The 9,470-nt window shown below is 41.6% G+C and overlaps 1 protein-coding gene across 1 annotated transcript in view; it reads left to right on the top strand.

Annotated features, from left to right (window-relative positions):
- Positions 1-9,470, top strand: part of DROSHA (drosha ribonuclease III) — a 62,107-nt gene that overhangs the window by 38,792 nt on the left and 13,845 nt on the right. Inside the window, exons 20-23 of the mRNA XM_026043991.1 lie at positions 572-671; positions 3,362-3,464; positions 5,882-5,952; positions 7,222-7,266. Of these exons, the coding sequence (XP_025899776.1) occupies positions 572-671; positions 3,362-3,464; positions 5,882-5,952; positions 7,222-7,266 (319 nt within the window). The remainder of the gene's footprint in view (positions 1-571; positions 672-3,361; positions 3,465-5,881; positions 5,953-7,221; positions 7,267-9,470) is intronic.

The following is a 9,470-nucleotide window of genomic DNA, read 5'->3' as shown; positions in this document are numbered from 1 at the left end:
TTTTCCTCCCTGTACAGTTGGCTTATAGTCTTTCTTATTGATTCTAAACAGGCTATTGTCATTGGCATTTGATAGTAAGTGTTTGCTGAAGTACTGTAAGACACTTATTGCTTGAAAATAACATCCTGAGCGGTGGTCCAGACTGAATCCACAGTCTCATTTTGAAGCACCACGTGCCTGTGATAGGGACTTCCTCAACCCAAGCAGTTGTCCTGTCCTTTATTCCACACTATGTTCTCAGAGTCCAGGCCCAGCCCTGGCTGAACCCACTGCTACTGACACAAACCTTCACGTAAGGGAACTTCATGCAGTTGTAGGGATTTGGAAATAACGTGCTGTCCAACAAACAGACATGGGTTTCCTGCTCCTCATGCTCTCCAGTCAATACTATTGAACACTGTTTAGTATTTGATTGTTTCTTTGTTTCAAGCTGAGTTGCCTTTTTGGGAGGAGGAGTTGTATGAGCAGCCAAGATCTGATGGGACATTAACCTCCCACCGAGATTCATGGGGTTTGTCATTAATCAAATGTAACCATACTGAGAGGATCTGATTTGATTTTGTTTTGCCAGTGTCCACTTGTACTACCTGTTTCCCACCCTGGAGGAAGGAGGACTAGCTACGTATCGAACTGCCATCGTGCAGAACCAACATCTGGCCATGTTGGCCAAGGTATGGTCCTCTCCTTTATGGCTAGGTGTGTTTGAAAGTCAAAGGGAAGATGCTCTTATATTTGGGATGCTTCCCAAATGGATCATCTGCTTTGAACATCGGTGTCTTCACCATGTTTTGTGAGCTGGATTTGGGATACAGGAACTCTCTTCAATCTGACAGTAGATTTAAAGATGAAGTAGGACATAGTGTTTTCTGCCAAGCATTTTATTAAGAGCAGTGATTTTTGCCAGCAGAAGGATAGGTTTTTAGGATGGTGTCTTGAAAGCAAATCTATGTTTTACTTTAAATGGCAGGGATAATGAAGTTCATAGTGGAAAACAATGGGGAAGGGAGGGGAGGAAGATGTTTAGCAAAGGACTTTCCAGACAAGGTACATATAAAGAAAAAAGTGGAATGTGGTAGAAAGTGAAAAAACTCATTTTGTCGACTCTGACCTGAAAAGACATTTTCAGATTTGCTGTGATCTGTCAAAAAGCAATATGTTAGAAAGGCTTTTGATGAAAAATAGGCTTATGGAATTGGGAGATTTGGAATTTTATTTATCCCTTGGAATTTTATTTAATTTAGTGAATAACATGGACTGCTTATGTGACACTGAGCAAATATGATGCAGAAGTTTGAGTTAATCTATTTTCATAGATGATTTGGTATTCTATTCAAATTTAATTTTTGTTAACCTTTGATTTAAAAAAGGGAAGCCTAAGAATTACTACTGTAGTGTGTTAGGCTGTGCACACATGATCACATACACATACTGATGGTTTACAAGTGCTCTTTTCATCTTCTTTGGCTACATTCACACAATAATTAAAAAAAAAATTAAAAAAAAAAAAGACATTCAGTGTTGAGATTTTGCCAAAAACTTTATTATTTCTCATTTTTTTGCTCTGCTAAGTTCTCAAAAAAGCTATAGGAGTCTAGGCAGTGAACACAGTAATTTTCATTTTCATTCGGAGCTTTCTTTAATGGTGTACATGGATGTGATTGAAGAACATTCCAATCGGAGCTTTGTTTATAGATGTAATATTAAACTACCCGACACTTCAATTTGCTCCATCATTTTATAACACGCATCAGGCAAGTCCATGCACTCCGACGGCTGTTAGCAGCCTTTATCATTGTAAATGGGCAATTTTTGATAAGTCGCAGTGCAGTGTGTTTTAAATGTATTTATATTAGATACAGCTGTAAATATTGGAGTTCTCTCCTCGGCTGATTTCCCAAGGTATCCTCTGCCTGTATTGTGTATCCAAAGTGACCTTCCTGCTTTCACCCCGTTATCGTGCGGAGTGTCGTGTTGCATTTGGTTTGCTTCCTCAGTCCAGTTCTCAGCTCCTCGGCTTCTCCCGTGCCTATGGAATGCTGCTTTAATTGAGGATCAAGTGATAGGCTTCTCAGAGCTTTAAAGCAGAAGTTTAAAATATAATCTGAAACCTGATTCGATCAAATAGGAGTTGTGAAATGTATGCGAAATACTTTGGATGCAAGCTCCTGCACTGGGCTAAATCATTGAGAGAAGAAAAGTAAAGAACAGCTAACGTGAAGAAGTGACAATAATCTGTAAAAAGTTTCAATTAGCATACACCACCATTTTTGACTTTTTGACTCACCACAATTAATGACTCTCAGAGGTTGCTCCCTGAGCTGTGTGAAGGACCATACCACATGGTAAGTGGCAATTCACTGTGTTCTGAGCAGTGGATAGACTCTCATTCATTAAAAATTGAAGGCTTTTTTTTCCCTTTTCAAATTGAAAGGCATATAAAACACACATTTGAAACACCTTAGCTGCTTTGCTTTTACTTCTTACATATACTGTAGGAGGATGAAGTTGAAAGTTAACAGAAAATTAATGAATAGAAATGTATACTCATTTGGGAAGAACCTGTTCTCATACAAATTTTGTAAGGTGCAAAAATCTCTCTTCTTATAAAAATCCTATTAATGGGTTTGTGTCAGAAAGATAAATACACCACGAACCTGGTATCTCTTGCAGGCATTTCTATAGCAGAGTTATCATATATTATATTAACATATCTGACTAGCTACCTGCGATGCTGACTGGCAAGCAGAATTGCGGCTCAGGAAACAGATGAATGTTAATGAATGTGTGAAGGAAAAAAAAACAAAGGAAAAAAGAAAGCTAGGTGGCACTGTGGCTTAAAACATCAGTCTCTGCTCTTGGACCTGGAGGCTGTTGTTTCTGCCACCTGTTGATAGCCTGAAAGGGAAGAGATGGATGTTTTTTGGATTTGGCCCAGCAACATTCCCATTTCTCACCATTTTACCTTATTCTCTTCTTGTGGATGCAGTTCTTCCCCTTTGAGGGTCCTGTTAGCATTCTGAAAGGGAAACCACGAGGGCAAACCGTCCATACAAAATACCGTGTGCTGCACAGTTTCTCCGTTGTCGCCTCAGCTTTGCTCTTGATTCCTAAATTAACAACTTAGCTTAATAGTTTTTAGCTTTTCCACAAAATCCCACTCCAGTTGCTTTCCTCTAGTAAGCCACTGCAAAGTGTTGTTAGCTTTAAAGCCTCTTCCTGCACCGAAACTGCGCAGAGCCCAGTGCTCAGGCTCCCTGGGGCCCTGCGGCTGCCGAGTCCCCATGCAGCCCATCCCAGCGGCTGCAGCTGGACCTCGTGCCCCTCTGTAACCTGCCTGTGGATCTCCGCGTGTCTTCTGCAGAAGCTGGAGCTGGATCGGTTTATGCTTTACGCCCATGGCCCGGACCTGTGCCGGGAGTCGGACCTGCGCCACGCCATGGCCAACTGCTTTGAAGCCCTCATAGGTAACGCGCGTGGGTCTGGGCGGGCGGGTGGGCGTTGTGGTGCCGTGCCCGTGCTGAGCACGGCCCCAGTGCAGCAGGCGCAGGCCTCTTGGGTGGTGTTACAGGGGTAGCAAAGCTTCTTGAGTTGCCCTTGCCCCTTCCCATCTACATACATCATTTCATATCGTCATGGGTAGCACGTGTGGCATGACGGATGCACAGTATTCAAGTGGAATCCCAGCTTTTCTCTCCTGATTCAGCTGTCCCCCTGATGTGCCCGTTTCATGGTGTAATAGCACCGCACTTCCCAGTGTCACCTGTGTCACTGCCCGTCTCGTGTCACTGTGCCCAGCTGTGGGCGACTCTCTGAGCACGAGCAGGTCATTCACCGTGGTCTGGCAACAAATGTGGAGGCTCCCTGCTTCCAGTAATTAGGACTTACAAAAGTGTCTGCAAAATACGGCGTCCCACGCTAGCCCTGAGGCTTCAGTTCTGCAGGTCACTTCTGCATTCACCAGATAGTGCTCACTAAGCCACCAGCCAACTTTCTCTCTGCCCTGGTAACTCTCTTCCTGTGAATTAAACGTGACATTTGCTAAGTAAATATCTTAGGTTTTTGTATTTTCTCTTCCAAAGAGAAAACCTGGCAATGTGCCGTGGCTGCTCTAATAAAGCTACCAAAACGGTGGCTGAGGGTGCAGCTGAGCCCTGTGCCAAGTTAGCTGAGAGACACTGCAGTGCTCGTCAGCGACTGCGTGCCGGTCGATGCATTTATCTTGGGAGAAAGAGAAATTGGGAACGCCTGACCACATTTGTCCTAATCGATAAGCAGGAAGCGTGGGAGGGGAAATATGGCTTTAGAGCCACCCAAGTTCTATTTTATGTGCTGTATTTTTATAAATCTTTATTTGATAGAATACATGAAACAAGCTACCTCTCAGTGATTCAGCTTCATGTGCATCCAAATATGCTGTGTGTGGTATTGGCTACAGCAGTATCTTATCCCTGTTCAGGCCTTCACATACTACAGCATTTTATTCTCCTTTGAAAATACATCCCCGTTTGCTTAGATGGCAACAGTTATGTGCATTCTGCCTTGGGCCAACATTTCATCTTATCAAGAAATAAGAGTCATCTTTTTAACTCTGTTTTGCTTTCCACGAGTGCTTTGATCTTTAATTAAAAAGTAAAAAAGAAACAGAAGAGGAACGCTAGATCTGTATCTGTGACTGTGCTCGTGTGCTTCAGCCTGGCAAGGGTGTGATGATGAGGAGGACCTTGAGGCAGATGCTGAGATTTGCCAGCAGAGCAGACTTGCTGTTTAACCTCCAGTGGGAAGTTGCTCAGGAGGTTAATGGAGCACTAAGGCTTTGTCGGGTTTGCAGCTGAAAGCTGGGAGCTTCTGAAGGGACCAGGAAAGTATCTTTGGGGTCTGGAGCTCCTGCTCGGGCACCTTTGTACAAAGTTGCTTTCTCCCTGCAGTGAAAATAACTGAAAGGCCGCCTGGTACCTGCTTAAAATTCTGTGCTCTCCTAACATGCCTCTGGCAAGGTATTCCTGCAAACCCGCCAGCCATTCTCCGAAGAATCAAAAGAGTAGTTGACCTACTGAGAGAATAAGGAGGAAAGAAGAATAATAGCAAAAAGAGAGAGAAAAGAGAAGCGCAGCAAGGCAGAGCATGTTCTCCCTATATTTGGGGATATTGACTCCCTTGCTCTGTTTTCTTCGTGTAGCTGTGTATTCCCTTTGCTTTTATGCAGCTGTGCTTACAAGGGCTAGGATTAGGATTTCAGAAGCCCTTTTGTAAAGAGAATCAAAGTGTTGATACTCCTGTTTTAAAAGTGTCCGTACAAATAGAGTGGGTACAAACAGAAAAATACAACTTGCTAGCACAACTTTCCCCTGATTTGTTACTAAGGGCAATAGGAAGGGCTAGTAGTGGCTGAGTATGCAGGTTTTCGAAAAGAATATATATTATGAAATGAAGCTCACACTCAGATATAATATTATTGTAATATTGAGGAAATACTGACACATTTATATGCAGGATATCATTTCCTTGAAGAAACATAATAAATAAAAATTATTCATTGGCTGTTGAAGTTTTTCATGAGTGTTACTGTCCACATGTATAGTTAGCTGAGAAACTGCTTTTAGAAATAGATCGCTTTTAGAGTAATTTCTTTAAACGTTGCTCTTAGAGCATATCACTGATTTAATTATGTCCTTTTTTTGTGAATTTTACAACTATTGATTAATTTTCATGTATAATATGCCTTATATCTCTCAAGCTTTGAATCTTACCATAGAAGTCGTGCTTTAAAAAATATATTTATATTGCAAGTGAGGAAGGCAGAGATCTTTTACTTCTCTGTGCCTAGTGATTTTCTAAGTACTGATGCGTTTCTGCCCTTTAATGTGTTGTTCCCTTTCTATAGGAGCTGTGTATTTAGAGGGGAGCCTAGAAGAAGCCAAACAATTATTTGGACGTTTGCTCTTTAATGACAAGGTATTTATATAATTTTTTACTTGACTTCCATTTTAAGATATTTTGCTTAAGCATCATAACTGAGCAAGAAAACACTTAGTTCCTAGAAATTTAACATAGCAAGGCACGTTTAGGACAGCAAACTACGCTAGTTCAGGAGGAAAAAAATATCTTTTCTCCTCAGGGTTGCTTTCTGTTGGTTGCTGAGGTAGGGAAGGGCCCATAGGTGTGGGAAACCTGCAGGCTTTCATCAAAGTGCCTCTGTAAGAGCAAAGTGTGCGCTGTGGACCCGTGTGCTTTGCAGAAATGGAGCACTACTTCTCTTTCACTGCTCAAATACCCCCAAACTTACACTAAACACGTTTTCTAAAGCTAAATACATATCTTGGACAGCGGGGAGGGTTCATCCAGTGTTTACCCAACTGCAAAGTTGAAATCTGGTCCATATTTTTTCAGATTATATTTTAGATCACTGACATCCCAGGTGATAGTTAGGGACAATGAAGGGAGAAGTGTGCAGATACTGATGGATTTGTAAGTTTTGCAAATAGTATGCTGAACCTAGCAGCTATAATGCATACCTCCGTTTGCTTAGTTGGCCACACTCACTTTTTATTACTTGTCCCTGTCATCTTTCATTGTGTTATGACACATCATTTCTACCTGCGACAGAACAAAAGCCCTTCAGGTCAGGGAACAAGTTTTGCCATCTCAAAAGCAACCAGTATGTAATGCTGAAGCGATGCGTGTGACACCTCTGAAGGATGAATTATATCCCCTCTTCCTTCTTTACAGCCTGTGAGTCTGTGGAAGGACAAGGTTTATTAGAAATAAAAGTATTTTGTAGCATATTATAACTTAATATTTACTTGCAACCTGTATTGAAGGAAGACTATATGAAATAACAGAATAAATAAAAAAAATAAAGATTTTTTTTTTCCCCCCAGTCTTGAGTTTTGGTCAAATGAAACTTGCTATTGAGGAGAAGCAGGGAATAGAGTTAGACCTGTGCTTTAAACAAATCTTTTTTCTTCTTGTTCTCTAACTAGTTTTTATTTGGTTCAAGATTTTTTTCTGCTTCCTTGACACAAGCTAATTGCGAGAACTACAGGCAGTTTGAACAGCAAATACATGATTTTCAAAATTAGTTTGCCAGCACTATTGAATTTGCAATAAGCAGAGTCAGCATCTGAAATAGTTCAGTATTTCAAGTAATGACATTTTATTTAGTACTGTGGAATTTGTTAAATGACTCCCTTGAGCATTAAAGGCATCTCTCAATGTTCACAGGACCTGCGGGATGTATGGCTTAATTATCCACTACACCCACTCCAAGTAAGTGTGTCCCTTTCTATAATAAATTTCATAGCTCTGTTTTATTTCCATGGATGCTTTTCCATAGGTTTTTGCTATAGTGACATCTCAACATCTCAGAAAATTTACTAACAAGTAGCAAGAGGAATGAATATATTTGCCTTTATGATTTTTTTTATATATATAAATAATGATTCTTTGCCTGTCTGAGAATTAATCATTCACCTTTCCTTGGCTTGTGTTTGATATATGATTGTGTTTCTCATGCAATAAATCTAGGGAGAGGTAACATTTTGGCTTCTTTCCCTGCATCTGCTGTAAGTTGGTACAAAGAGGGCACAAAAATGGTCTTGGGTCCCTATTTGTTGACCTGTAAACAAGACCTATATGTTAATTATAGGGAGGCACATTACTTAAATGACTTAAGAGGGTAATGCTAAATATTTACCTGATTACAGCATGGTGGTTTCATTGATTCCAGTAGCTTTAATTGCAGGCAGAAGCTGAAAATGCGGACGTGTCTGAAAGGTAACTTACCCTCCATCTGTTCGCAAAAACACAGGCGGTCCATAATAGGTTAGGTTCTGATCCTGGAAGTGGTCGGAGCTGATTCCAGGTCTTTGCTTAATGACTGGATTGTGGTAGAGACTCTGAGCCCGTCGGAGCCTCCCTGTGCTGCAGTTGCCCACATTTACACCAAGGGTAGTGGCATCCCACAAGGGTGCAGGTCTGCTGCCGAGGGCACTGTGTGCCAGTGGTGATGCAGTCCCTTAGAAAGGCTTCAGCATCACATAAACACCTAGGAGAGAAGTGGTCCTCTTGCTGCCTCCCTTATCCAGCCAAATCTCTGGTGTCTGACCGTATATCTGGTGCGGAGTCAGTCTGACTCCATTAAAACTTCTTTTTGTGAGTGCCCCTTTGCAGTAGAGGGTCTCTTAGAGACCGTCAGCTGAAACATTTCAGATATTTGGTGCAGATTTTACATGGATCTGCGGACAAAACCTTAGTGACAGATCAGCACCCCTGGAGCACTTGTGTAATCAACTCTGTGTCACTGTAAGACAGGAGTAAGCGGAAAAGATTCTTAATAAAAATAGAAGTGAACTTTCCAGACTTGGTGACAGTTCTCATGAGTGGTGGTACAAGCACACAAGAAAACTTCTGGATTTCATTCTTTTTATTTTAACCTCTTTCTGTCTACTTTCATGAAGAAGGATTGGACTGTGCTTGGATTGGAGGCAGGCAGTATATGAAGCCTATCATTTCTTGTTACTACTTTAATTTTTTGTGGGATGAAAATGTATTTTCCTCCGTGGTCCAGACGTGCCCTCCTAGCTCTCTGCTTGCCAGCAGGGCAAGCACAAGCTGCCCAGTTTTGCCATCAGAAAGTGCTAACCTAAAAAAAAAAAAAAAAAAAAAAAAAGGCATTTTTAAAATTATTGAATGTGACTAACAATGTGGCAAATGAAATGCCTGTTAAGGAGTGTAGCTCTGGGTGGGCACCTGGATACATGTGATTTCTGGGAAACCATCACATGACTTTTGGAAAGGCGAGTGCTGCCCTACAGACTGATAGGAGATCTTAGAGGAGACCAAAAATAAAATGTGGTGAGGTGAGGCAGATACTTTTGTCTGTTGCATTTCCTAAAAGGCTTTTGATAAGCCAGGCACCAAGGACTTGAGGAAAATAAATAAATAAAATTCCAATGAGGAGTGACCTTGCATAGGTTTAAAGGAATGGCTGAAACACCCAAAACAGAGGACAGGACTGAGAAGACCGTTTCTTATAACAGGTTTCCCAAGGGAAGCAGGTTCTGTTCTCAACAGTAACTTAGAATTTAGGAAGGGAGATGAGGATTGTCGTGGCAGCACCTTGACAATACCAAATCATCCAGGCTCACAGGGACAACAGCAAGATGAAGAATTGTGACCCTGGCTACGAGACAGTGGCTGGATAGGCAGCACATGAAACCAGGTGGAATTTCATGTGGGTAAATGTAAGGGGCTGCACGTGGAGAAGTGAAAAATACCCCTGGCTTCACAGGCAGGGGACCTGTGAGCTGAACATTAACGCTTGAGGGTGGCACCACGTGGACACTGGGATGGGTGTCTGGATGCCAGCTGAAGGCTCTTCCTTTAAAGAAAAAGACAAATTAAACGTTACTAGTTGTTAGAAAAGGGATAGAGGACAAAACAGAAAATATCCTAATGTAACTTTGTAAAAA

Source organism: Nothoprocta perdicaria, unplaced genomic scaffold, assembly GCF_003342845.1.
Source record: "Nothoprocta perdicaria isolate Ctin4 unplaced genomic scaffold, notPer1 scaffold_344, whole genome shotgun sequence".
Classification (NCBI taxonomy): Eukaryota; Metazoa; Chordata; class Aves; order Tinamiformes; family Tinamidae; genus Nothoprocta; species Nothoprocta perdicaria.
Note: the sequence above shows the minus strand (reverse complement) of the source record. Positions and strands in the feature narration are given on the sequence as shown.